At 53.4% G+C, this 26,801-nt stretch overlaps 11 protein-coding genes across 11 annotated transcripts; 6 read left to right on the top strand and 5 right to left on the bottom strand.

Moving 5' to 3' along the window:
• Positions 1-415: 415 nt before the first annotated feature.
• A1O3_06415 (palmitoyl-protein thioesterase) lies at positions 416-1,711 on the top strand (the record flags this gene model as incomplete). The annotated part of the gene is made up of 1 exon (XM_007736535.1): positions 416-1,711. The coding sequence occupies one exon, from the start codon at positions 416-418 to the stop codon at positions 1,709-1,711; it is 1,296 nt and encodes a 431-aa protein (XP_007734725.1).
• Positions 1,712-2,282: 571 nt separating this feature from the next.
• On the top strand, positions 2,283-2,987 carry A1O3_06414 (uncharacterized protein; the record flags this gene model as incomplete). The annotated part of the gene is made up of 1 exon (XM_007736534.1): positions 2,283-2,987. The coding sequence occupies one exon, from the start codon at positions 2,283-2,285 to the stop codon at positions 2,985-2,987; it is 705 nt and encodes a 234-aa protein (XP_007734724.1).
• Positions 2,988-4,521: 1,534 nt separating this feature from the next.
• On the bottom strand, positions 4,522-6,372 carry A1O3_06413 (triacylglycerol lipase; the record flags this gene model as incomplete). Its single annotated transcript, XM_007736533.1, has 2 exons — positions 4,522-5,580; positions 5,671-6,372. The coding sequence occupies 2 exons, from the start codon at positions 6,370-6,372 to the stop codon at positions 4,522-4,524; spliced, it is 1,761 nt and encodes a 586-aa protein (XP_007734723.1).
• A 750-nt stretch (positions 6,373-7,122) lies between these two features.
• On the bottom strand, positions 7,123-8,875 carry A1O3_06412 (uncharacterized protein; the record flags this gene model as incomplete). The annotated part of the gene is made up of 2 exons (XM_007736532.1): positions 7,123-8,182; positions 8,298-8,875. The coding sequence occupies 2 exons, from the start codon at positions 8,873-8,875 to the stop codon at positions 7,123-7,125; spliced, it is 1,638 nt and encodes a 545-aa protein (XP_007734722.1).
• An 818-nt stretch (positions 8,876-9,693) lies between these two features.
• Positions 9,694-10,761, top strand: A1O3_06411 (1-aminocyclopropane-1-carboxylate deaminase; the record flags this gene model as incomplete). The annotated part of the gene is made up of 1 exon (XM_007736531.1): positions 9,694-10,761. One exon carries the CDS (start codon positions 9,694-9,696, stop codon positions 10,759-10,761), a length of 1,068 nt encoding a protein of 355 aa, XP_007734721.1.
• A 728-nt stretch (positions 10,762-11,489) lies between these two features.
• On the top strand, positions 11,490-13,685 carry A1O3_06410 (uncharacterized protein; the record flags this gene model as incomplete). Its single annotated transcript, XM_007736530.1, has 5 exons — positions 11,490-11,833; positions 11,890-12,324; positions 12,394-12,799; positions 12,862-13,000; positions 13,108-13,685. 5 exons carry the CDS (start codon positions 11,490-11,492, stop codon positions 13,683-13,685), a joined length of 1,902 nt encoding a protein of 633 aa, XP_007734720.1.
• Positions 13,686-14,135: 450 nt separating this feature from the next.
• On the bottom strand, positions 14,136-15,307 carry A1O3_06409 (uncharacterized protein; the record flags this gene model as incomplete). Its single annotated transcript, XM_007736529.1, has 4 exons — positions 14,136-14,648; positions 14,740-14,831; positions 14,916-15,026; positions 15,082-15,307. The coding sequence occupies 4 exons, from the start codon at positions 15,305-15,307 to the stop codon at positions 14,136-14,138; spliced, it is 942 nt and encodes a 313-aa protein (XP_007734719.1).
• Positions 15,308-16,473: 1,166 nt separating this feature from the next.
• A1O3_06408 (uncharacterized protein) lies at positions 16,474-16,932 on the bottom strand (the record flags this gene model as incomplete). Its single annotated transcript, XM_007736528.1, has 1 exon — positions 16,474-16,932. One exon carries the CDS (start codon positions 16,930-16,932, stop codon positions 16,474-16,476), a length of 459 nt encoding a protein of 152 aa, XP_007734718.1.
• A 930-nt stretch (positions 16,933-17,862) lies between these two features.
• On the top strand, positions 17,863-18,950 carry A1O3_06407 (uncharacterized protein; the record flags this gene model as incomplete). The annotated part of the gene is made up of 4 exons (XM_007736527.1): positions 17,863-17,964; positions 18,037-18,109; positions 18,171-18,398; positions 18,472-18,950. 4 exons carry the CDS (start codon positions 17,863-17,865, stop codon positions 18,948-18,950), a joined length of 882 nt encoding a protein of 293 aa, XP_007734717.1.
• A 1,323-nt stretch (positions 18,951-20,273) lies between these two features.
• Positions 20,274-22,840, top strand: A1O3_06406 (uncharacterized protein; the record flags this gene model as incomplete). The annotated part of the gene is made up of 3 exons (XM_007736526.1): positions 20,274-20,528; positions 20,588-22,411; positions 22,649-22,840. The coding sequence occupies 3 exons, from the start codon at positions 20,274-20,276 to the stop codon at positions 22,838-22,840; spliced, it is 2,271 nt and encodes a 756-aa protein (XP_007734716.1).
• Positions 22,841-23,888: 1,048 nt separating this feature from the next.
• A1O3_06405 (uncharacterized protein) lies at positions 23,889-25,451 on the bottom strand (the record flags this gene model as incomplete). The annotated part of the gene is made up of 1 exon (XM_007736525.1): positions 23,889-25,451. One exon carries the CDS (start codon positions 25,449-25,451, stop codon positions 23,889-23,891), a length of 1,563 nt encoding a protein of 520 aa, XP_007734715.1.
• Between the last annotated feature and the right edge of the window lie 1,350 nt (positions 25,452-26,801).

The following is a 26,801-nucleotide window of genomic DNA, read 5'->3' as shown; positions in this document are numbered from 1 at the left end:
CTAATCAAGAGAAGTGAGTGAATTTATGCCTTTCCGGATCCAACCTTGCTTGGGATATTCGCACCCAGATGGTCAGCTCTGGGTACTGCCGACTGGAGTGGTATAGGTCCTGACAGGTACCTGATTGTAATAATACGGGACGAGCTTCTGTCGCTGACGACGCGCCAAGCAAGCGTACCTGCCGACTCCAAGTTTGAAGATCCTGGGGGCTGGAGCCTTGGCATTAGGGGTCCGCCCGGCCCGGCGACGGCTCCGTGGAACTGCAGGCATCACCCCATCGCATCACATCGCATCGCATCACTTTCTATTCCATTGTTGCAACTCTTCATCCCATCGAAGCTGGACTTCGGCTAGAAGGAGATTGACATATCTCGGATCTTGAACTGCGGGAGAAAAGTCCAATCAACCCGCGAGCATGCGTTTACAACAGCTCTCGGTGCTGTTATCCCTCCCGGCCACCATCCTCTCTATCGTCATCTTCCCCGAAGCCGAGGTGTTCTCAAGTCTACCCCAACCGCAAGACCCTCTAGAATCATCCTCATACCTTTCCCCGAAGACCGCAACTCGCCCCAAGCAGATCGGCCATGTCGATTGCCATAGAGCAAGACTTTCGCCCAAGTTTGAAGTCTCGGCGTCGCATTTTGACCCCACGGAGGCTGTGGAGGAAGCCAGACTGTCCGCCGATTATGTCTCAGTCACAGACATGGTCGAAGAGGCGGTCGACGGACAAAGAGTCAAGATTACCAGACTATCCCCCGAACATGTCTCCCCCGCAGAGCCGGCAGATGACGATACGTACGACCAGCCTCTTCCTGTTGTGATCTGGCACGGCCTAGGAGATTCTGCCGACGCGGCAGGGTTGAAAGAGCTTGCAGAACTGATAGCCCATGTCCACCCGGGCACATACACCTATATCATCTCCGTGGCTGGCACAGGCGGTTCGGCAGATCGACAGGCCTCGTTCTTCGGCAATGTCACCCAGCAGATCGAGACTGTCTGCCACCTGCTGGCACAAGACAACATTCTCCGCACCGCACCGGCTATTGACGCCATCGGCTTCAGTCAGGGTGGGCAGTTTTTGAGAGGTTACGTGCAAAGATGCGGCAGCTGGGCTCCCAAGGTTCGATCTCTGCTCACCTTTGGAAGTCAGCATAACGGCATTGTGGAATTTCAAAAGTGTGCCAGTAGCGCAGATTGGATCTGTCAAGGTGCCAATGCCCTGTTGAAGAGCAGCACTGTGTGGTCGGATTTCATCCAGTCCAGACTCGTGCCTGCCCAGTACTATCGAGACTTGAACGACTTTGACAAATATCTCGAGCACTCCAACTTCCTCGCAGACATCAACAACGAGCGCAAGGACAAGAATGCGACGTATGCCAAGAACCTGGCCGAATTGGACAAGTTTGTCATGCTTGTTTTCCGCGACGACAAAACTGTCATTCCGAGAGATAGTGGCTGGTTCGACGAAGTCAACACTACGTCCAACGCAGTCACGAAATTGCGGGATAGACCGATTTACAAGGAAGACTGGATAGGACTGAGGGAGTTGGACGAGAAGGGTGCTCTGGAGTTTTTGACCCTTCCTGGCGAGCATATGCAGTTGGTAGACAAGGACCTGACGAAGCTGTTTGCGACGTATTTCGGTCCTGCTGGCAAGACGTTCGGCAAGCCGTCACAGGGGGGATCAGAGCCTTGGAATTTGGAGTTGTAATTGGTGCCTAGCGAGCTGGGATTACATACCTTAGGAGTTTAGGAGTAGATACAATAGTATGTATATCAGATACTTGGGTAGAAAGTCAGGACGGAGTACACCGCTGTCTGTCTATCCGCACAGATTCAAGTTGTCATGTCCTTCAGCTTCGGCCCGTTGAGTCATCTACTCTATATCTGGCCTTGGGATTGCTATAATTTAAAGTACTAGTACTATAGAGTTCGGCCGAGGGCGTGTCCACCAAGTCTGCCCAGGGCTTTGCAAATGAGTCATACTATGTACTTTACGTATCTAAGATATAGCAAATGTACTTAGCTAGATTCATTAGTATAAAGTAGCACGGAGCACCCAGTCACCTCTCTCTACTACATACATACCTAAGTACATACTACTATAGCTACCGTACTGAGATACTATCTCTCTCTCTAGACCTCTCTCATTGAGCCTATCACTCGGGACTGGCCAGCATCGAAGCGATCCCCCCCACATCAGCAGCACTTTACTAAGTACGGATACTACTATCAGCCACATACTGTACATACCTAGTATAGCCTTGCCAGCAACTTGAAAAATGTCACACATTGCCTCTGCACTACAGCAGTCCCGAACATGGGTCCAGACCCGGCCTCGGACCAGGGACGGCTCCAAAACCAACATGAACATGAAGTTTCTTGTTTCCACCGATGCGTCGCTGATCCCGATTCCGCAGCTGAACAAGGCTTTTGCGTCGGACGACATGTACTGGGCAACGGCACTGCCGGAAACGGCCATGAGAGAAATGCTAGACAACTCGCTTTGCTTTGGGCTGTACTACGACGACGATGGATCGACGTCAACGTCAACGTCAGAGACAGCGTCAGCGACGGCGTCATCGTCAGCGACAGGGTCAGCGTCAGGGTCAGCGTCAGCGACAGCGACAGCGACATCGTCATCGTCATCGAAACTTGAATCTGATCCTCTAGTAGAACCCGAACCGAAACCGACGACCCTGATCGGATTTGCGCGCGCCATCACCGACCGCGTCACCTTCTTCTACCTCACCGACGTCTACGTCGCGCCCGAGTGGCAGGGCCAAGGCCTGGGGGGCTGGCTCATCCGATGTGTGCAGGAGCTGGCCGAAGACATGCCCTATCTGCGCAGGACTATGTGCATCATCGGCCACAAGGGGGACAATAGCCCTCTGGAATTCTACAGGAAACTGATGAAGATGGAGCCTCTGGGCGTGGGAGATAAGGCTATGGTTTTGTCTTGGAACGGTCCGGGGTGTGTTTTTTGAAATGGGAGTACATACGGAGTACATAGTATTAGTATTATTACTACCACTACTACTAGTTGTCCACACACTGTCTTGACAATCCTGATCAGTGACCTCCACATCAGCAGCACTTTACTACCTAGTACTACGTACATAGTACTACATTACAATACAGCCTTCAAGGGCCAGCAACTTGAACTTGAAATGTCACAAATGTGCATTGCTCCTGCAGTCCTGGCCGCGGATCCCGTCGCAATGTTGAACCTCAACTCGCCCCGTCACGCCTGGCGTATACAATCGTGGTCTCTCTCCTCCTCTCTAAGATGCTCTCTACGAGTGAGTCCTCACATGGACTCAGATACCGACTATAGGTGCCCTGTGTCCTCTGTCCTCTGTCCTGTGCCCTGTAATCTCTGTCCTCTATGTATCCTCTACCTTCTATCCTCTGCCCCGATTCCGCAGCTGAACAAGGCTTTTCTGGGCAACAGCACATGTTGACACTCCCGGAGACGGCTGTGGGCGAAATGCCGCTTTGCTTTAGGTTGTACTACGAGTTCGACGACGGATCGACGGCGTCAACGTCAACGTCAGGGTCAGGGTCAACATCATCGAAACTTGAACCTGATCCTCTAGAACCCTCAGTGAGCCCTCACCCGAAACGAGCGTTAGCGTCATCGAAACCTAGAACCCTCGCCCGACACCGAAACCGAGCGCCATCACCCCGCGTCACCATCTTCTACCTCACCGACGTCTACATCGCGCCCGAGTGGCAGGGTCAAGGCCTAGGAGGCTGCAGGAGCTGGCTGAAGACATACCCCATCTACGCAGAACTACTATGTGCATCATCCACCACGAGAGGGACAATACCAATAGCCCTCTAGGAGTGGGGGATAAGACTACACATACTTACTGACTATGGTCTTGTCTTGGAACGGTCCGGCGTGTGTTTTTAAAAATACTACATACTACATAGTACTATTGCATACTGTACTAGGTACTATGTAAATACATATGTATATATACTATATAATCTCCTTATATTAGTACTAATTAAATACCTAGCGTAACTAGGTACTTTATAAGAGAGTTATAGTAATAGTAGTATATACATACTATACCTACTATGAACTTACTATCCCCTATATAAGAAATTAGAAGAGTATAGACTAATCTAGATGATCCAGGTTTGATCCAGGTTTGATCCAGGTTTGATCCAGGTTTGATCCGGGTTTGATCTACCGACCGGATTAAACCCGGATCGAAATAATATTAATTCTAGATTGATCTATAATGCTAAAGGTCGAGTTATAAATATAACTATATACTTATCTAGGACTTGTAAATAAAAAGATGGAGGGGAAAGGAGTTAAAGTGGGTGAATAAGTATATTATATAAGATAAGTGGTGTCTTAGATCAGCTAATAGTACATATATATATATTTATAGTTTACTATATATTATAGTAGTATAGTCAAACTACAGTACTTAATACTATAGTAGGTACTACATTATATAGTAGTATACTAATAGAACGAGTAGTAGTATATCTATGTATTCATTGCTGAGTTACCTCGACCCTGTCCCACCAGAATCGAGACTGCTCTACTGCCCAATCATCATACACCAGCTCGACCAGCTTACCAGTATTAGGTCCACCAATAAGTTCCTCGATCCCTTTCCCAAAGATCATAGTCTTGGGCTTGGACTTGGATTGTTCTTCCGCCTGGTAAGGCTCCCACTTCGGTCTGTTAGCCCACCTGCCAGTGATGGCGTTGGGATTCCCGTGGTTGCAGATAAAACTGGTGACGTATGCGTGTAGCATCCCTGAGATTTCTTTTTGGTTCTGTGATAAGGAGCGCACTCCGGCGCTGTAAGTCTCATAGCGCATGTTGTCACCGTGGGTGGCGCCGCCGATCACGGTGGAGGGTAGCGCCCAATGATATAAAAACGTAGGAGGGTGTGATTCAGTCTTGGAGGCCAACTCTGCCGTCTGCCGGGCTGGGGCGACATAGGCGTAGTGGCCATATGCAGCCTCCACCCGCTTGTACTGTGGTCCGATCTCAGTGCTTTGCCTGGTCTCCTTGTAGGTGAGATCCTTGGACGTTTCGGGATCCGGGTAGAGCGTGTGAGCGACCGTGTCAATGTCCGCATCGGACAATTGCGGGAGAAGAGTTCGAAAGAAGTCGACGAACTGCTCGTCCGTGGACATCTGCTTGTCCACGTACAGGGAGCCCTCGTTGCCGCAGAATCCGGTCATGATGGGCACCTTGTAATAGTTGCCCGAGCGCCAACTGTCAATGGGTTTGCGGAGAATCATCTCGCCATCGATGACCGGTTGGAACGCCCAACGGAGTGACGGATTGTATCTATCAAAGACGGTTTCTTGCGCCTTGGTGATGACAGACAGAGACAGCGAGCGCAAGAAAGGGAAGACTTGGGCAGACGGAAGATCGCTGGGGCAGCCGACTTCGGTCAAGAACTCGTGGAATTGCCGTTCATGCAGTTCCGAGTCGAACGCCCGTACAGCTCTCGAGGTTGGAGCGCCAGACTCCATGATGACTCGGTGGAAAGGGCCCGGGTTTTGGTCGTTGTGTCTCATCATATGGTGTCCTATCTACATTTTTGCCAGGAATAGCATGACGTGGTCAGTGAGTGGCCAGAGTCAGAAAATACATGGTAAGGGGAAGGAAGACATTGTACATACCGAATGAGCACCAGCAGAAAGACCAAAGAGCGTGACATTATTCTTGTCACCTCCAAAAGACCCAATGTTCTCTTGGACCCACTCGAAGAGCAGTTTCTGGTCCTTGAGACCGAGGTTGAGAGCACCTTCTTTGGCGCTCAGACTGGACGGGAGGAAACCCAGAGCCCCGACACGATAGTTGAACGAGACAGCAACAAACGGCTGCTCCGACCAGGCCACCAACGAAGCAGTGTCGTGCATGGACGCGCTTCCTCGATTGAACGCTCCTCCGTGCACGTAGATCGCCACGGGTAGAAGACCGCTGCCTAGGTCCTCTCCTCCTTGAGAATGAGGTTGAGGTTGAGGCACCTGCTGCTGCCGGAATACATTCACGGTCAGACAGTCCTCACTGTATTCCAGCTTGGGTCCTGCGCGCAAGAGAGGCTTTCCTGGAGCGGCAGGCCCATATCGAGACGCGTCGATTGACAGGTCTGAAGAGTCTCCGATCTTCACCGGTGGGCGAAAGCGTCGGTCGCCTGTGGGTGGAAGGGCGTATGGAATGCCCAGGAACGCTTGCACCGGCACCGGCTTTTCAGACCCGTGGGTTTCGTTTTCATCAGGTTGGTAGAGCGTAATTCCAACCACAGTCCCTTGACGAAGTTTCACCCACGGCCGGGCTTGATTTTGCTGCCCTTCTTTGTTTTCCTGTATCACTGGTCCCATCCTAGCTGGCTGGCGGGAGGGGGGGAGAGGAAACAAGGAAAGGGCTCGCTGACCTCAATTGACTTGACCTGTAGGACTAGTAGTGTAGGGAGTAGTGGTAGTAGGGATATGTACCACCATTCAATGCCGTGCGGTATTATCACAAGGTGATAGGGGATGATGGGCAGCTGTCACCACCACCACCACCACCACCACCACGCCGGATCTTTTTTTTTGACCGAATAATGGGGCCCCCCAACGGTAGTTATAGGGTACTCCACACACACACACAGCTTTGAGGTTTGCCGACGCCATTATCGTCTATGCGGTATTCTCCGTTTTCGGGAAACTCGTTTGATCTTCCAATGCTAATCAGTCCTCCCAGCAAGCTGTGGTTGTGGTACCTCTCTCCTTACTTACGGGTATGTTACCAAGTAGCGACCAGACTTTGGCCTCCTAGGTGATTGAGTCAGGGCGAGTCGAATCGGGAGATTTTTAGTAGAGAGACGGCTCCCAATCCGATATCAATGTTCTCTTGGGATTCAATGGAGACGGTCATCCGTTTGATTGCTTTGAAGGTGAAAATAACATCAAAGCTTGCAAGATGTAGATAGAGATAGATATATTGCTTAGATTTAAATGAGTGAATTGTCCGGTAGATCTTGCATGCAATGCCGCATCACAACGTATTGCTGTCCGCACTCCTCCGATGAAGGTAGGTCGTTCTGTCACCTGGAACTTCCTCAAGTCCTCCGCATTTATAAAACGTATCTAAACTTCGGATTCTGAGGGAAAGACAAAGTTAGTTCCACCCATGCACAAACCACACACCTGCGGAAAGAGAGAGTTCAGGACACATACCTCGAAATCGGTCAAATCGGCAGCAATTTCCTCGGCCGCATCATTTTCAGGCTCTGAACCATTCGCGGCAGCGGCATCTCTTTGCTTGTTTCGGCGAATTAGAAGCAGTCTCAAAGCCATGGCGATGAAAATCTGAGCAGATGCACAAGCAAGGATGACCTTGCAACCAGTAGGATACAAGGGGGCTTCCTCGGAGAGGAAGGCGTGGGGACCTATGATATTGCCAGCGCAATACGCGGCAAACACGATGGCGGTCCCCGTGGCTCGCTTAGTATAGCCCCCGAGGTTGGCGCCGGGCATCTGCAATGCCACCACCAGCGACGAGACGAATGAACCGACCATGTAGTACCCAAAAAGGACGCCGACCTTGTGGTGGTGGCGATCCAGTTTCCAAATAAGGCAGATGCCCAGGATGGTGGGGATCATGTACAGGGCCATGGAGATGGTCCTGAAGTTGGGCACCTTGGAGGCGAGGAAAGTGCCGGTCAGGATCCAGACAACTTGAAAGGCCCCCTGCGGGATGCCGAGAGCGGTGGTCAGGAGCGGGTCGGTGACCAGGCCCTTGATAATGAGCTTGCCGAAGTTGGCCACGCCGCCGTTCATGACCTCGTTGAGGAGCATGAATAGCGCCAGAAGCAGCACCTGAGGGTCCACCAGAGCCTCCTTGATTTGATACCACTTTACGGTTTTGTTGAGGATTCCCGTCCTCCCCAATTTTCCCCGGGCCACGAGCATCGCCTTCTCCTCCAGGCTGAATCTTTTGGCCGACAGGATGGTGTCGGGGAGGAAAACCAGGATCAGAAAGCCCCAAATCACGGTCAGTCCGCCGCAGATCAAAAAGACTGCTCTCCACACGGGGAAGGTGTCGATCTGCCCGATCGCATACGTGAATATGCCGCCGAGCATCGAGCCGACGCCGTTGCAACAGTAGAAGACGCCGGCACGGAACGGTTGTTCTTGCCGAGTGTACCTGCCGACCGATTTCATGTGTGAGCGAGCCAGGCATCCAATCTCATCTGTGGAGGAGACCGCTTGGATCTCGGTGCGGTTGGAAATAGATGACAGGATAGAAAAGAGAGTCTTACCACATAGCGGCAATCATCATGAAGCATGGGGTGATGGGAGCCTCAAATACACCGAGCAGGAACCGACAAGTGGCCAGCCCTCCAAAGTTCTGGCAAGCGGCTGTGATCATCAGGATCGAGCCCCATGAAATGACACAACCTCCCACCACTTTGGCCATCCGAGTCTTTTGTGCCAAGATGGTGAAGGGGTACTCGGACCCCAGGTATGCGAAGTAGAAGATGCTTGCAAGCCAGCTGTATTGGCTTTGGGTGGTGCCGGTGTCGCTAAAGAGGTCGAAGACTGCCGAGTACGAAAGAGCCTGTTTGTCGATGTACTGTAGCACGTAGGTGCCCGCCAGCAACGGGAGCAGGACCAGGTCGACCCGGCGCACCAGCCGCTTGTTTCTCTTTTTATCCGCCAGCAGTTCCTTGATGTAGCCGCTGGTGAAGTTGTTGTCGCGCAGGAAGATCTCGGCCTCGTCGAGATCCGTGACGTCGCCGGTGCCGAAGTCTTCTTTGGGGTTGTAGCTGATGGGAAGCCCCTCAGCTTTGGCCTCGGAGAGGTCTTTGTTATCCATGTTGCCGGCGCCGGTCGTCATCGTCAGGGGGGAGAGACTTGCAGAGAAAGGAACAAGAAACAGCAGGAAGGGATCAGACTGCCCAAGGTTCTCTGTTCCACTGGCAGAGCAAGAGCAGGAGGAGCGGTTCCGAGATGGTCAAGAGACACCTGGAGACTAGAATTTGTCAGGAGGGTCCTCAACATCTCGACCATAACACTTGAGAGAGGATGGCAATGGGAACATATACCCACTGGGGGGGAGGGAGTGGTACCATGGCCACTCTGCCTCTCCCTCTTCCTCTTCCGTTCTGCCAAGCTACTTTTCGATCGTAAAAATATGCCCGAGATACGATAGAGCCACGGTACTATCCAGGACACGTATCACTCTCCTAGCAGTTATCAGCGTTGCTCGTTCTGGGGCGGTGGGGGAAGGTTGGTCGATACTAGATAGCATATCGCAGAGAGAAGCGGGAAACTGCGCAGGCGCGCATTATTGCAGGGCAAGTACTGGAGCAGCAAGGGCCAGGCCCAGAGCCGGGTTTCCCGGTATCAAGAACCCGCAGGCTCGTCAACGGCCCCAGTCCACCGATACAGGTGCCACCTAGGGTGCTATGTAGAAGACAGACGTCGAGACCACTGCCTCCTCCTTCGCTGTCCCACTCGACCATCGGGAAACAATCCTTCTCCAGATGCTCGAGTTTCCCGAACACGGAAAACGATCTCCTGTGAATCCCACTTCCCTCCGTGCTCTCCTCACTGAGAAATTTCAGAGTTCATCGTGCTATAAAGGCTTCTCCGAGGTTGTGATATCCTCTTTCTGCCTTACTGAAACCTTCCAGACATCATCTCACAACGACAATGGCGCAAAGCAACGGAACCACAGAGTCGGGGCTACAGCTGCCAGAGCCATTTGCCAGTATCCCCAGAGAGCCCTTGCTGTTCGGACCGTCTCCCATCCAAGCATTGCCTCGGATATCCAAAGCCCTAGGGGGGGAGGTCAATGTCTACGCGAAACGGGAGGATTGCAATTCTGGGCTGGCATTTGGCGGCAACAAGACCCGCAAACTTGAATACTTCGCCCCCGAGATTCTTGCGCAAGGCTGTGACACTATAACCAGTATCGGAGGGGTTCAGTCAAATCATACCCGCCAAGTTGCGGCAGTGGCTGCCAAACTAGGGCTGAAAGCTGCCCTGGTACAAGAAAAATGGGTTGACTGGAACGATCCGGGCTACGAGAAGGTCGGCAACATTCAACTCTCACGTTTGATGGGAGCCAATCCTCGACTCGATCCGTCCCCGTTTGGGATTGAGCATAAAAACTCTCTCTCGACCTTGACTCAGGAGATTGTCGCCCAGGGCGGAAAGCCGTATTACATTCCTGCTGGCGCCTCCGACCATCCATTGGGGGGACTCGGCTTTGCCCGGTGGGCGTTTGAGGTCGAGCAGCAGGAGAGAGAGCTCGGCGTCTTCTTCGACACCATCATCGTCTGTGCAGTCACTGGCTCGACCATGGCTGGTATGGTGGCCGGCTTCAAGCTGGCACAGAAACACGGCTCGAAGCCCCGCAAAGTGATCGGGATCGACGCGTCGGCCAAGGTTCAAAAGACCTTTGACCAGGTTCTTCGGATTGCAAAGGCGACTGGCGTCAAGCTCGGGCTTGACCCAGGCGACATCACAGAAAAGGACATCGTCTTGGACGATCGATATCACGCTGGGTGCTACGGCATCCCCGACAAACAGACTATCGATGCAATCAAGTTTGGCGCATCAACCGAAGCCTTCATCACAGACCCGGTCTATGAGGGAAAGAGCCTGGCAGGACTGATGGATATGATCCGGCAGAAAGAGATTCCCGCCGGGAGCAATGTGTTGTATGCTCACCTGGGCGGCCAATTGGCACTGAACGCATATTCATCAATGGAATGAATGATACTGACGCGACAACATATCGACTCTTGACCTCCTAGGAGCCAACTCTTTCCGCGTAAGATATGGATCGTTTCAGGCGGTGTAGTGTACATGTAGCGTCAAATAGCAGGCGTGGTACCGCAGCCTACCTCAGCCGAAGGCTTAACCCTAACCCTAACCCTAACCCTAGGCCATGTCCGTGCCAAGTCAGCGTTTCCCGAATCTCCGATCCGGGAAACTTGAAGCCGGACATCTCCTAGTTCTCCGTATATCACGCAGTCCTGCAACGCAACACCTCAGCATCTACTACCCTATACCTAGTTCTCCGTCCCAGCTTCCGGCGTCATCAAACGGAATGGAAAGGAAAAATCAGGCCAAATCAACCTGAAGTCCCAATGAGCCCGGAGACTGCAGTCACCCCTCTACAAGGCTCACGTCCTTATCGCTCCCATCGATTTCCAGCCTGCGACATCTGCCGAAGACGGAGATCCCGATGTACGAGAGACGTGGAGAGCCAACCTTGCCAATTCTGCAAACAGCATGGTCTAGATTGTACTAGGGGTGGTCTTCAAGGAGATAGAAGTGTTGCCGGCCCCGGTCGGCGCCAGAGGCGCTCGCAGCAGGATGGGCAGACACAGAGGGAAAGACAAAGGCAAAGGCAAAGACCATGCCAGACAGCTACTTCAGAGCGGCCAACTCTGGAAGACATTGTGCTCAATGGAACACAACCATCGCCGGAGGAGACCATGAGCAGTCCTATGCACCACGACGAGGGCTCGAGTGAGAACGAAGACGGTGCCTTTGGACGACAAGGCCCCCAGACCCACTCCGGGCATATCATCGGACCGGTTGCTGCCCGTGACGTTCAGGTATTGGAGCAGTACATGTCCCCAGCAGCCACCCTGCCCGTGTCTCATGCACGACCCAACCCCTACAGCGTGTACTCGAGTGACGCTCGAAACCCAATCGTCTATCTCAAAGTTCCCCGGCAGCGTGTTCGTGCCTCCCGTGGCAATGGATCAGCAGGCTTCAGGCAATATGAGGCCATCGAGAAAGGGCTGGAACCTCTCGGCGGTGATGTAGTCGACCTGTAAGGTTCGTCTTCCTGTTTCAGAGACCAACTCGCTGATGTGCCCCCGATGACAGCTACTTCCAGGCATTCCACCCTCCCTTTCCCATCCTCGATGAGAAAACGGTGCTGGAGTCGTACCGGAAGAAAGCACTCCCCCATGTGCTTGTCTGTGAAATCTACGCCGTTTCAATCATATCGTGGTCAACCTCGGCAAAATTGGTCAAATCTCGCCCGCACCGCCCAGACGTGAGGTATATTTGGACCCAGACAGTCGAAGCATTGAACGAGGAATTTCTCGCGCCGGGATTTTCCACCGTTTTGTCCTGTATCCTCGACCTCACAGGTCGGCCTACCACCTCGATGACATACAATGCCATCAACATCGGTCGAGCCGTGGCTCTGTCCCAGAGTTTGGGGCTGAATCGAGATCCACGAGGCTGGGATCTGGACCAGCGCCAAAAAGCGCTTCGAATCAGAACGTGGTGGGGAGTGTTGATCCACGACTGGTGGTGCGTAGCTTGCTCCTCGCATTAAACATGGGTCGCACCCGTTCCAGTTTTTGCCTAACCCCTGTTCAGGGCGAGCCTTGCACATGGCACTCCGCCACATATCCACCCAGGGCATTTCGATGTCGCGGTTCCAGACTTGAGCTCCCTTCTCATCGGTGGCGTCACACATGACAACGATGCCGGCCGCACATCAGGTCCGCGCATCATGGGAGCCCAGAGTTTCCGGGCGTTATGCCAGCTGACGGAGATCTTGGGTGACATCCTGCCTCACGTCTACGACACCAAAAGCCGCAAGCCTGACGCTCAACTCCGATCACTGAAGCGCATAGAGGCATCCGTGGATGACTGGGAGGAAAACCTGCCGCCGTCTCTGAATCCAAAAACCCCCGATTTCCAAAGAGATCTGCCGGGTGCCTTGAGTCTGCATCTGTCATTCTTGGCCGTGAAAATGTGTACTTGCAGGGTGTCATTACTGGTGAAACTTCCTGTCGCTGATCGTCTCCGGTCCGGATCACTCGCTGACCTTGATCAAACCAGGAGTCGGTCAAGTCTGACGACTACAACAACCCGGAAACATGGCAGTATCTGCACCTCCAGTGCCGTAGAGCTGCGAAGGCTGTCATTGATTTCACCTTGTCTCTCCGCGGACGGGACCTACATGCTTTCTGGATGCCATGTAAGTCAAGACTCCGCCATTGCAATATATGCAGTGCAGTATTGCGTGAAATCCAGAGAGACAATTCGATGCTCTGCATCCAAACCGAGACTGACCTTGGCTGGTAGACACTGCATATCACTTCGCCTCTGCGGCGATACTAATACTGCGGTGCGGGCTCGAAGCCACAAGCGATGAGGTTGCGCGGGATTGTGTATCGGCTGCACGTGCGCTGGTCGAGCACCTTCGCAGGGCGAAAGATGAAGCCAAATGGGATCTGGCGGATATCTGCCTGTCCCAATGCGAATCCGTGGTTCACCAGTTGAACGACGAGGCATACCTCCGACATGGGCGAAGACGCAACCGTGAGGCTGGAGCTGGAGCTGGAGCTGGAGCACCAATACTCGGCTCTCAACACCAAGAGTTCGACAAGCCTCGATCAGATCGAGATCGGGGTGTTTCGAAGACGACTGATCCGCCTCAAAGGAACCAGCAACCATCCGCTAGCATGACCAGCGGCCCGGGTCCTTCGTCCGAGAGTGTGCTGGCCATTGACACCGCCCTACCACCACTTGAGGGCTCCAACGCTGCAACTCACGAAGCTGATGCCACTACAGAGGGAGCTTGGGACCCATTTGCCCACCTCACCATCCCCGACCTGTGGGAAGCCTCTGGCCTGAACGACTACGGGGGATCTACGACCTGAAGGGTTGTGCCCTATGACCTATGCCCTCTGCCCTATGCCCCATTGCAGATGTTGTGGTCAAGGGCAGAGCAAGAAGAGCAGAGTAAACCCATCTGGGATCCAGACCCTACGCAGGCAAAGGCGGGTTCCGCCAGAACACATCCTACTGCATTACTAACCTGCATTCCTGGTCGCATGAAACCCGGCTTTCTCGAGGCATGAAATCGACATTCCACCGGCGACTGGTAGGGAATCAATCCTCCTGGGCCCTACTGTAGGTTACTGTAGGTCCTGGAACGAGGTGGGCAGGATAAATTGCGGATCGGGTTGAGCTATAGCTATTATAGGGGAGCCGGGATGAGCTCACAGGTGAGTCAAGCCTTAGAATCTGGCATGTAGTTACTGTACATCGGGATCCTTACTACTGTATTTCCATGTATCTCCATAGTACAGTATGTATCCCTACAGTAACTACAGCACACTGCTCAGCCACTCCCACACCTTAGTAGACATCAAGCCAGCGTCCAATCCGGACATGGCGTCCAGAATACAATCGATATGGACTTCCAAGGGACATTCCACATTTTCGACCCGGTTGCCGGCTTTCTCCAGCTTGTCACCAAGCTCAGCAATGTGGTCTCGGAGCACTTCAGCACCCCCATAGACGTTCAGGATGCGATCCGCCGGTAAGCCCTTCCACCACGAGACGTCGGCTTGCCCGGGTTCCGAGTAGTTGTTGCGGTCGGCTGGGTCGGCGTAGGCGTCGGTGAGTTGGATGGCACACTCCGCGGGAATGCAGTCTTTGTCTGCATTCTCGGTCCAAGACTGGGTGTCCCTGCTGAAGCCGATCCAGGCTGATATGAGCAGGAGGCCGGCGAGGTGGCCACTGAGACTCAAGGGAGGGATTCCTGGAAAGGAATGCAGGACCACCGAGATGGTGGTAATGGCTAGATTGGCCCCTGCAGAGTCTCCCCCGATGACGATCTTGAGTGGAACGGTCAGTATACTTGCTGTTGTATCGGGATGTATCTCGCACTCCACCATGGCCGACATCCGTGACGGAATAGGTACTTACATTGGAGGGCTTCCATCCCTTCTCAAGAACGAAGCGTAACGCTTCAGTGCCTTGAAAGATCTGCGCAGGGTATCTCGATCCCTCTGATCCATCTGGTCTTTTTGTCAAACCTGAGTTAGACGTTAGTTTAGGGTGAGTGCTTCATATGTCATCGTGGTCGGAAGCTAAGATCTTACTGTATTCAAGGAATGCAATCACTATTTTCTTTCCCTTGGATTCGAGATACTGTTGAGTTTGATTGAGAAACAGTATATGGCCATTGAGTGCAGGGAGGCAGAAGCCGCCACCTAGGGTGTGTGATTTAGATGTCCGCGCACGACTTGGAGCTGCAAGTAACCTTACCGTGGAAGTAGAGCAGGACTTTCTCCGCTGAACGGTCCCCTATCCAGTGCAATCGCGCACCGTTACTGTTTGGAATGTCCTCGACGTCATGCTCGAGTTTCAGCTTTTGCGTCTCTGTTTGGACCAGTTGTGCAGTTGGTGCCGCACTGGACGCAAACTCAAAGGGCGTCCGAAATGCTTCTCGAAAGCTGGTGTTTCGCTCGTCATGGGCTGCGGAGCGGGACATGGTCGTATGACTCTACAAGTTGTCACTTGTGAGTATCAGTATTCGCCTTGATGATATCTCTCGGCCAGGTCAGAGCCGTCAGCGATGCCTGGACTTTTGAAGAGGGCGGTGGAAACAGATTTGCAAGCCAAGGTTGCGGTATCCCTGAGCTTCCTTTGGAACGGAATACCGGGCCATGTTGACCTCGGCTACTTGATCTAAGGCCCAGCAGGATAGATTAGTACTAATATGTTGGAAGAGACCAGCTTGTCAAAGTACTCCTCAGACTGCAACCACCACCTAGTCGTAGTTAGAGGACGGAGGAATGGTCGAGAAATGGCCAATGGGTGCCGGCCCACCCCGCAAAGTCCAAGTCTTCCCCAGATTCGGGCCTCGGGCTTGGAAGGTGGATGGAAATGCCGATACGGCGCGATACGGCACCTGTATCAGATCCCAGCTTGTCTGCATCATGGTCGGCGGAAAATATTGTCCTGTCGAATACGGTCCGGTCCGGCATAATTTCGGATGCCTGAATCATAAGTTACTCGGCGTTTCAACAGGTATCCCGTGTTGGTGTGTGCGGGTTTGAAATCAAAGTAGAAACTACAAAGTGAGCACAATAAGTCGTGCTACTGTAATCTTTCGTTGAGGAGGGTTTGGAGTGTGTGGATTGTTCTCATGCGAGCCGACAGGTCTTTCCATAACACCGCTAGCAGTCGCGGTATGGTTGGGTGGTGATTTGGGACATGTGTATTCCGTAATGATATCTGCGGTTGCGTTGTGCCAATTTCGACAGGGTTTGGCGAAGCGATAGCAAGATGACGGAATTTCCCATGAACCATGTGGTCTAGCCACATCGTAGTTGTATAGTATTTTGGCTGTTGGAAGCTGTCTCATGGCCTCGGAACTTCATGCATAGCTCTAAGGCATGATCATGATTATCGCCTACCCATAATGGCTGCATCGTGCAGGCCACAGTCGACAGCAGGGGATGAGCAGATGTGGACGTGCTGCAATCGGTGTAATGTTATGCCCTGTTCAATCCTGACGCAGCACTCAGCATAGCTGAGTTCGTGGGCTCCATTCGCCGGAGAGTGCTAAACTGAAACTGTGGGTGCTTCGCAAGGTCGTGCTTTGACCCTCTTGCCAGCCGAATAGTGCCTTGCAAGATCGATTACTCCGCCGGTTCACACCGTGTACAAATACCCCATTGGAGCGTGAATGTTCCTCTTCAGGAAGGATTTATGGGGATTCCCTCGGTCGGCAAATTTGTTGAGATCTAAGGTTTCCTTCAAAGGCTGAACTGCTGCCGTCCAGGCGGGAGGTTCTTCGGGTTGGAAATTGATGTCTCTTTGCTCGGACTCGTCGATTGATTTATCCCGTCGCAGTCCCAGTTTCAATCGCCAGTTAAACGCGTCAACAAGCGCTTCAACCAGACTCGCGAGTACGGCGTATCTGACAGGGTCACTGTCTTTCGGATCGGGAATCGGCGAAAGTCGCCAAGAGGGTTCTTTGTGGAAGAAGAAGTACTCGCACTCATAGCCCATCATAATTAGATCATTGGAGCAGAGATCTTCGTAGAGACGATAGAGAGCACACAATGAGGTGTCCCGCAAGCGGAAGAGAGGGATTCGCCGGAGCTGCATGATGCCTGTCTGGTGCGAGCTAATAATATTAGCTCCGTCTTGCTCCAGATCTGCCGCGGAAGCCGGAGGCGCTGGCTGAAACTGCCACGGAAGCGGCCATAGAAGGCGACGTAAGAGCCTCCAAGGGTGAGGGCAGGCCCGCAGCCGATGAAGGGAGGCGCGGATTCGAAGAGGAGATCTGCTCGCAGTAAAAATACGTGGAGCCATAAGCCATAAAGCCGACAGACTTCATCGGCAGGGACCTGGCAGATCGGAACAGCTCTTTCGCGAGTCGATCGATCAGCGGGTGGTTCTCTGGCAGGGAAAGAATCTGGTCATCTATGCAGTCAAATGGGAGTGGTCCCTTGGTCGCAAGCTGAAGAGGATCGGATCCCAGGGACGGGAGATTGATATCAGTGATGCGGTGGAGTTATTGAAGGTCATGGTCGACCAGGCTGGCGGTCCTTTGACGCGTGAAAGGATGAAGTCCTGGAATACGATTGTCTACACACCCATCGAGGACAGTGTATTGGATCTGGTCGCAGCCAGGTTCTCGGCAAAGTATGGCGGCGTGGGTATAGTCTAAAGTGATTGCCTATGGTAGGCGGTATCAGCGCCGATCTTCTCAGCCTTGCTCCTGGCTCGTCTAGAAAAATTCGATCCACTACTGCATTCCATTCATAGTTTAGCAGGGTCGTAGCGGGCTTGTTACCGTCCTAGAGTACTGGTAGTAGTACCTGCGTTGAGAGGCCCCTAAGCACTCGTGCCGAAAAGCGGGCATTGAGGGGCAGCCAACCGCAAACTTGGGGTCAGTATGGAGTACTGTAGTACGATGCCGAGGTTGCGTATCGGGGCCACGCTGCCAGCGCCGTGTCCTAAAGCTTGGTGACCGCCTGGTAAGGGTTGCACATTGTATCCATCACTTGAACATCCAGACAACTCCGTGAAAGAATGACCCCCGACTACGGAGCCTCGCGTCCGCCAACAGCTCCGACACGACTGAGGCAGATCGCTTTGATAGCGAGGGACCTTGACCGGGCAAGATACATCCTAGTAGGTACCTACCCAGCTTACCTGCTTGAGCAGTTGCGTAGCAACTTTCAGCAGCTCACTTGACCCTTCTAGACCACAATCCTTGGGACCGAAGTGGTGTTCGAAGACCCGGCGGTGGCGCAGTGGGGGCTGAAGAACTTTTTGGGTAGGCCGCCGTCTTCAAGGATTTCGTATACGCAGCTAGTCTCATCACTGTCCTGCTTCAGTGGCGATAGGCGGTGACATTATCGAAGTATGCTCCCCCTGCAAGCCCGGCACGACGGTCGAGAAACTGCTCCAGAAGCGTGGTGATGGCGGGTACATGGTCATCATGCAGACAACAGACGCCGCGGCTCGGAGGCGATACATTGAATCCAGAGGGTTGGCCAAAGTGATATACTACCATTCCCACGACGAGGTCGAGTGTGTGCAGTATCACCCCAAAGGTATTCGTGGTAAGTTCAGCTAATATTGACTGGCCTAGCCTCTCTTTCCTAGCACTGCCAGGCTGATTGACGGGTTGGTCAGGAGGTGTGATGCCTGAACTCGACTCCCATACCCCGTCGTCAAGTAATCCCACCCCGCTCGAAAGCAGCTTCAGCCCCTGGCACGCATGTGGTCCTGACTACGAACGGTACTCAGCTACCATGAGACGACACTCGCATTTGCGTCTGGCCGCGGCGACATGCCGACTTGCCCCAGGCCAGACTGACACGGAGGCCGCGGCGAGACAGTGGCATGAGTGGTTTGGCATCGACCGCGACGGCAGCGAGTTGGTTTTCACCAATGCACGATTGAGGTTCGTCCCGGGGGTCGAGGGCCAGCCTGAAGGTCTCGAAAGTATGGTGCTTGCGATTAAGGGGAAGCAGAGACTCGAGGGGATTTTGGGTAGAGTCAGGGACGAGGGGCTGAGGCTCTGCGCCGACGGGTGGACCGACCTGCTGGGTGTGAAGTGGTGTTTTATCCTTGAAGGTGAGAAGGAGAAGGGGCCTGGGCCCAAGCTGTAGTTGATTGTTAGTGATGGGATGGAGTTGGAGATTGTACTGTACTCCGTACTCCGTAGAGTTTGAGCTGTTGTTGATGGTGAATTGCACAGCCACCGTTCAATCCCATCAAGAAAGTCAGTCACCCTTTTGAAATGAGTTTGTACCGAGCACCCATGCCGTGGCTGAGCTGAGACTGCATGTTTGGGGACCGGTGGAAATTCGATCGGGAAGAAACTATCAATAGCTGCAAGCCACGAAGCTTAAGGACGAATGGACAAGTCGCCAGCCCGCCATGGTTGAGACAGCACGCGACGCCTCATTACTCCGTATTGCTTGGGCAGATTTCTACTCCATCCTGCGTACCTACTACCGACTACCTACCACTTAGTCACCTACTACCTACTCCGTATCCTGGGTTGTTTCAACTTACTCCGTATTAGGCTGCGCATTGTGTATACCCGCCACGTCATTCGACGCGTCAACAACTTGAACTCAACTTGAACATCCCTCCCCCCTCCGACCTCCGACACTCTCTCCCTTTCCGGCTAAGATTGGAACACGATTCACCTGCCGGGCACCGCCACCACGCGCCGTTCTCCTCAGCGACCTCCTGATCACCGCATAGCACCTACAGAATGATCAGCCTGCTACAGGATGCAGGATGCAGGGTGCAGGACGCAGGACGGAGGACACATACAGGGGCAGGCCACTCACAGACACATCCCCTCAGGGATTCTTCCCCTGGCCCCTTAGCCATATTTATGGACAAGTTTGGGCCAGGCGGTCTCACCCAACGCCTATCACACTTTCCCTTGTTCAAGCCTCACAATATCTCACCCACACAAGTCTCTGCCTATCGTGTTCAGCGCGAAAATCTCCTCGGATACGCCACAGCGCTCCATTAAACAGAGTTAGCGGGTGGTGACTCGTGAGCGGCTAAGGATCCACTGGACCACTGGACCGCGGGATCCTCAGGACACGCGAGCTGCCCTACGAGGATGTGACTATGGCTATCGAGCTTACCGGAGACTCTCTTCGAATTCGTGCCGTTCTCGTGGTACTTCCTGAGACTGGCCGACTTGATGACCAGTGCCCGGGGTCTCCCAATAAAACGGTAGGGCTGTCCCGTGTCTTCAGCTTGTCTTTCATATTTTGTTCTTTGGTTCTTCGTATGTCTTGATTTCTTCCTCTATTCATTCGTTTGTCTGCTCTTTGACGCCTTTGAGCGTCGTCCACTCGTTTAGAGTCTCCCACGCCTATACCCTTTACCCGTCCTCCTGACACTCACTCGGGACGTGAAGGCGAGCGAGACGCAGAGGCAGAGGCCGAGGCAGTCCTTGCAATATGGGCATCACCTCCGTCGCTCTGTGGGTTGTTCTTGTCTTCGTCGCCTCAATACAGGCCCTCCCCGAAGGACGAGGACCCAGATACTTTGGCCTCCCATTTGGCCTCCCATTCGAGCCAGCCGGGAGACCGCATCCCGGCTTCTTTCCCACCGGACATTCGAGTCCCAGGCTCTTTCCCACGAGTCCGGCTCACCCATTCTTTCCGGGCCACGGGCGCCCTCCTCCAGTACCTGTACCTGGACGCGGGCCCAAGGTAATGAAATGACCTAGCTGTGCCTCCTGACGACAACTTTCAGTACTGACATTCCACAGCCTTCTCAGAGCCCCGTCTCCTATTCGGGTGCGCCCATCATCGGCACGGCCAGTCTGCCTGCATCGCTTTCAACTGTCGTCTTCCCGTCAAACCTTCCGACAGCGGGCTTCCCAAAGCAGTCGTCGGGGTCATCTCTCGGAATCAATGCTCTGCCACAGAGCAAGACCAACGGCAACTCCCTGCTCGGGACATTCGCTGCTCCAAAATACCCACAATTCATCGGTCAGTCTTCAGGTGGCGGTACAGGGTTTCCACCAGGTACAGGCAGCTTTCCATGGGGCAACCGAACAGCGAACGGCACCAATCCGTATCGATCAGCCCCCTCGACGGGCGTGGTCCGCTCATACAATTTCGTCATCGCCAGAGGCACAATCGCTCCTGACGGGGTTGAGCGCAGCGGACTGTTGATCAACGGGGGCTTCCCTGGGCCCACGATCGAAGCAAACTGGGGGGATACGATTGAAGTGACGGTCAGCAACCGCATCACCGGGCCAGAGGAGGGTACATCCTTGCACTGGCACGGCATGTTGCAAAAAGGGACACCATTCGAAGACGGTGTGCCGGGCATCACCCAGTGCCCCATCGCTCCCGGAGAAACGTTTACCTACTCATTCAACGCTGACTTGTACGGCACGACGTGGTACCATTCGCACTACAGCGCTCAGTATGCCGGTGGTGTGTTCGGCGCCATGATCATCCACGGGCCAGTCAACGCGCAATACGATCAAGACCTGGGCCCGGTGCTGCTGACGGACTACTACCACAAGGACTACGACACGATTGTAGAGGAGGTCATGGGCACCGATCTCAGCCTCATCGCGCCTAGCTCCGTCAACAACCTCATCAACGGGAAGGGGGTATATGACTGTACGCTGGTGTCCAATGTCACCTGCACCCCCAATGCAGGACTATCCAAATTTCAGTTCACGTCAGGCCAGTCGTATCGACTCCGCCTGATCAACGCGGGAGCCGAGGGCCTGCAACGGTTCAGCATCGACAACCACGTCCTGACCGTGATCGCTTACGACCTGGTCCCCATCGAGCCGTACACCACCACGGTCGTGACGTTGGGGATTGGCCAGCGCGCCGACGTGATTGTTCACGCCAACGGGTCCAGCAGCGACCTGGTGTGGATGCGATCGACCATCAGCTCGTACTGTTCCGTCGCCAGCCAGCCCGACGGCTTGGCCATCATCTACTACCAGGATGCAAATACTACCGCTGCCACCACCAACTCCAGCACCAACAGCACCACTACCACCACCACCGCAGAGCCGACATCGACGGCGTGGCCGATCGACGACACAAGTTGCGGCAACGACGCCCTCGCCGAGACGGTTCCATACTACGCCATCACGCCGCCGTCGACCAACACGAGTGCCACCGTCCAGGTCGCTCTGAACTTCGAGATCAATTCGACAGGTCACTTCTTGTGGACCATGGATGGGTCGAGCTTCCGCGTCGACTACAACGACCCGGTGCTGATGCTGGCCGATGCCGGCAACGACTCGTACCCCTACGACCCCGAGTGGAACGTGTACGACTTCGGCAGCAACAAGAGCTTCATCGTCGTCATCAACAATGAAACTCCGGTTGCCCACCCCATGCACATCCACGGCCACAACATGTTCGTCTTGAACGAGGGGTTGGGCTCGTGGGACGGCTCCGTCGTCAATCCAACTAACCCGACCCGGCGTGATGTGCAGATGCTCCAGCCGTACGGCTACATGGCCATGCAGATCGACGCCGACAACCCGGGCGTCTGGCCGTTCCACTGTCATATTGCCTGGCACGTCAGTGGTGGGCTTTATGTCAATATCTTGGTGAGTGGGATGTTTGTGGTTTATTTGTTGACTCTACACATGCACTTTCCTTGTTTACTACTAGTATACATGCATACCTATATGCGTGAAAGCAGACATGCAGACATGCAGATATACCTATATGCAGTATGCAGTGTGAATGATGCAATATACATACTACATAGTTGTACACCTATGTCTCAGATAGCGCCACGCCGATACGATACCCCTGACATGAGCTGACTTTCTTCTGTCTAGGAACACCCGGAGCTCATCCCCTCTGCCATCGAGATTCCATCCAGCGTCAACGACCTGTGTACCTCATGGGGCTCCTTCACCGCCCAAGGCCCCATCGATCAGATCGATTCGGGATTGCGCAGACGCAAGCGCAGGCAGCGTGGTACGGAGTGGCCACGCAAGTTCTCGAACCCGCTCCGGCGGACCTTGTAGGACGCAACGACGGACGGGAGGCGGTGCACCAGGGCTGATACAATAAGAGAAGGCAACGCCGTCGGACTCAATAGAGGCTCGGCCAGGTTGGACAGGGAGTTTGAGGATTGGAATTGTCTTTTTCTCTTCCGCCTGGAACGCACAGATCTAATGAACGACTCAATACATCCATACATACAGTTAGGGGAACCAGGACCCAGGTCGAATTACGGAGTACTTGGTACAGGCAGGCAGGGCGTTCTGGAGACAGGGTTAGCTAAAGCCACGTACTTTGTGTACCATTTCAAGTCTGAAGTCCTAGTCGTAGTTCCGCCTATCTATCTATAGACCATGGTGAAGAGAGAAAAACACCCACTCAGACGCCCGACGTCCGACACCCTTCCCTGTTCCTGTTCCTGTTCCTGTTCCAATTCCCGTTCCCTCGAAGAGCATGGCAGGAATTATGTAGTAGTACACTGGACAGACATAATGTATTTGTGGCACAACTCTGGACCAGATATCGTAGTGTTGAGATTGCCTTTTTCACTTATATTCACTCCCCATCCTGATATCATATTGCAACATTGCAACTGTACATCTCGGCAGAAGATCTCATAAATCACTTCACTGTTGAAAGATTTCGTTGAATCCAATAATATATCGCATGTGGGTGTCCTGTCCTGTTGGCAAAAGGACAAATATGAACCGGCTGCCAGTGTGGTAGGTAGGTCAAGGCGTATTTCATCGCCAAAGCGTCGTCATCTTCGTCCATGTCGGTGTCAAACTGTGCATGACGCCACTGGCACTGGATCTGTGAACCGAGCGCTGTAATTTGGTCTCATGCCAGTAGACGAGATGCTGAATAACCCCGGCCAAGTGGTGTTGGCCACGGTCACCCCAGAGCAATATTGCTCATGCTCCAGGCTCATCAAGAGATTCAGCAAGCGGCCGTCTTGGCGGATAGGCACATGTTTTCGGAATCCACAAATGATCGGATCTGGCATAATAGCGACATGAGGTGACAACTCGGTGGCATCGGAATGGTCAAAGCTTGTGCAGTGCATGGTCTTCACCGATGATCCACTTCCCACTTGACCTCGCATTTTTCCCTGGAATTTTTGAACTGGTCAATGCGATCCAGCATCCAACCCGACGTGGTCTCCGCCTCTGGATCGACGGCATGACCGATCTTGATTGCGTTGTTCAATTTGCATGTTCCTGGATGCCAGGAAAATTGTATGCAGCCACTATCGGCTTCACACGCCTTACGGCACTGCTTGACGGATTTCGTGGCCCGTTTCTCCAAGATGGAAAGGCTGTCCCACAACTCCTGCTTTTCTTCATCGTTTTTCCAGTCCCAGTCGTTATTCTCCTTGACGTGATCCTCGGACGGTTTAGTAAAGACCTTGTCCGCAGAGTAGTTGTCCCAGTCCGTCTTGTTGTCGGCGATAAGAGGTTGAACAAAGTACTCGAACGCATCCGCGTACAGGTACGGCTTCGCACTCAGGGTCTTATCGTCCCAGGTCTTGTTGATCCATTCCCTTTCAAACTGCCAAAGAGCTTCGATATCGTACGAATGTGAATGATGCCAGGTTATAGCCGGAGTGCACCATATCCGGTCACTCCATCCGAGAGCAGAAGGAGGATCAACTTGGAACATTGGCCAGACACCGCTGACACCGACTTCGGCATGGCCCATTGCCACACCAAGCATGACATCCCCGCAGCAGATGGTCGAGGTCTCCTTTTCCCAATCCGCGATCTTTTCCGGAGTTCGAATCTTTTCGAATCTTTGAACGGCGTTCCGAGACAGGATGTAACCAGTTCCGCCTTGAGCAAAGGCTGTAGGACCATGCCAGTAGACACATCCTGCATACAGTGGTTCATCCGGTTCCTGATGGGCCAACAGGTGTAACAGGTTTGTCCAGCCAAGATACGTGTCTGCATCAATCGTGACGTACCATTCTGCATCAGGATACTCGGTGTATGCCTTGTGCAGCATGGGGATGTTCTTCCACTTGTCCAGGTTCCAGCCTTTCTCAGACCCCAGCACACTCACGTCACCGTGAGCAGCGTGTACCGCATGGATGTTTTTGTAGAACTGGAAATCGTCATGGTTTTCCTTGTATTCCTCGCCCACCTCGTCCAGCGCATCATAGAGGTGGAATTCTCCAATGTCTTGCGCCATATCAGAAAATATCATGAGGTTGGGAACGCAGTCCGCAAGGGTGACAATCTGCTCGGGCACACGAGCAAAAGCTTCGGTGGCACCGGTTTTGACCATGACCACAACCTTGTCCGCGCCCGGTAATTGACGACAGGCCGGGATGGACGGGTCGAAGGCTGGTTTGGGGCTGGAGGAGGACGAAGGGGCGGAGGTGGTGGCTTTGACCGCGTCGGCAAAGTCGGGAATCTCTGAGGTCAAGCCATGGTCTTCAATGTCGCTGAAATCGTTGTCGAGGTCGACATCGCTTAAGTTCTCCGGGGAGTCTGCCTGTGGCCGCCTCCACCAGTTCTCGGAGCCTTGGGGAGAGGGGAGGTAGTAGGATCGGAAGACCAGGAGAGATAGGAGAAGGAGGAAGACAACGAGCAGCCTTACAGGCGACAGACCTCGTGGCAGAGAGAGCGGCATTGTGCTACCTGAGTCGAGCTCACGTTTGCAGGAGAGGAAGTGCTCAGGCTCGTCCTCCAACAACAGGTACAAGAAGGAAGGACGAGAGCATGGCTACGAGTACAGCGGTGGCCTGGCCCTAAGACACCAGGTTCTCCGTACGGATACTAAAGTTACGAACTAGTAGAAATGATGTTCTCAAACAAGGGCCGGGATAGCGGTGCGCTCATCTCATTCCATTCTTGTGCTGGGTAAGGGAGAAAGAAGATGGAGTGGGCGGGAGTGGGTGCCTTAGGGCCCTAGGGCCTCTAGGTGCCCCCAGTGGTGCCCCCAGTGCTGGCGCAGGCTAAGTTTAGAGCTTTAGAGCCTGCGACCGGCGCAGGCAAATCTGGGTTAGCCACCAATAGGCGATTTTCTCTGCCTGTAATCGTCGCCATCCGCGGTTTCAGCTGTCTCTTCTGTCTCTCTTCTGTCTTTTCTGTCACTTCTGTCTCCGTCGAGCTTGACTCCTCGCGTACCAAGACCAGGGGCACCTAGAGGGGTGCACGATGCATCATTTCACCCCTCGCATCGCTAAACCGTTCCAGTTGTCTGTGTGGCCTGTATGGATCCAGCCAATTTGTCCCTGCGTTGCACTAACGTCCACAGCTTCCCATCCAGGGATACTCTCCGTACACCGTACGAGTATCCGTACAGTGCCTCCCTGCAAAGAAAAGGGGATTCGACACCGATAAAGTGGTTTAGGAGGCCTCTGACTGGCTTTACTCAGCTCCTGGCCCCGTCGCCCCGTCTTCAATTTTCCGATCGATGCAGGTCCGGATTGACAGGGGTGACAGGTGGTAAAAAAAGCTTTCATCTCCAGATGGCAGATGGTTACTTGGAGAACCGCACGGATCTTTGCGAGGTCACACAGACGAGAGAGAGTTGCGAGAAGATGCTGCTGATGTGATTGACCACCTACAGAGTACTCCGTACTTCAGGCACGAAAGGGATTCATCACTCCCCAAACCAAAATGTTGCCATCGCCTTGTTGGACTGGCAGGGCCCACAAGTCTACGATCTCTGCCCCATTCCAATCTTTCTGCTGCAGGAACACTCACAATGTCATCTAAACAACTGGATCCTATGTGACGGTGTTGCTTATCTGCCATCCACAAAAATACCCCGTCCATGCGACTGCGTCGAGCTGGATGGCGTTTGGAGTCACGATTGCCTATGTCTTCAACTTATTAGGGATTAGGGGATATCCCTATCGGTGGGCTCATGCTTACCGCCACTAACACGGCTTCTAACAATAGACAATTGACGTTCCCACTAGGCTGATTTTAGATCATCACGCCAGGGTTCATCAGTGCTTGTTTCATCTTTATA

Source organism: Capronia epimyces (assembly GCF_000585565.1).
Source record: "Capronia epimyces CBS 606.96 chromosome Unknown aczIQ-supercont1.5, whole genome shotgun sequence".
NCBI lineage: Eukaryota > Fungi > Ascomycota > Eurotiomycetes > Chaetothyriales > Herpotrichiellaceae > Capronia > Capronia epimyces.
The sequence above is the reverse complement of the archived record's forward strand: the minus strand, read 5'-3'. Positions and strand labels throughout refer to the sequence as shown.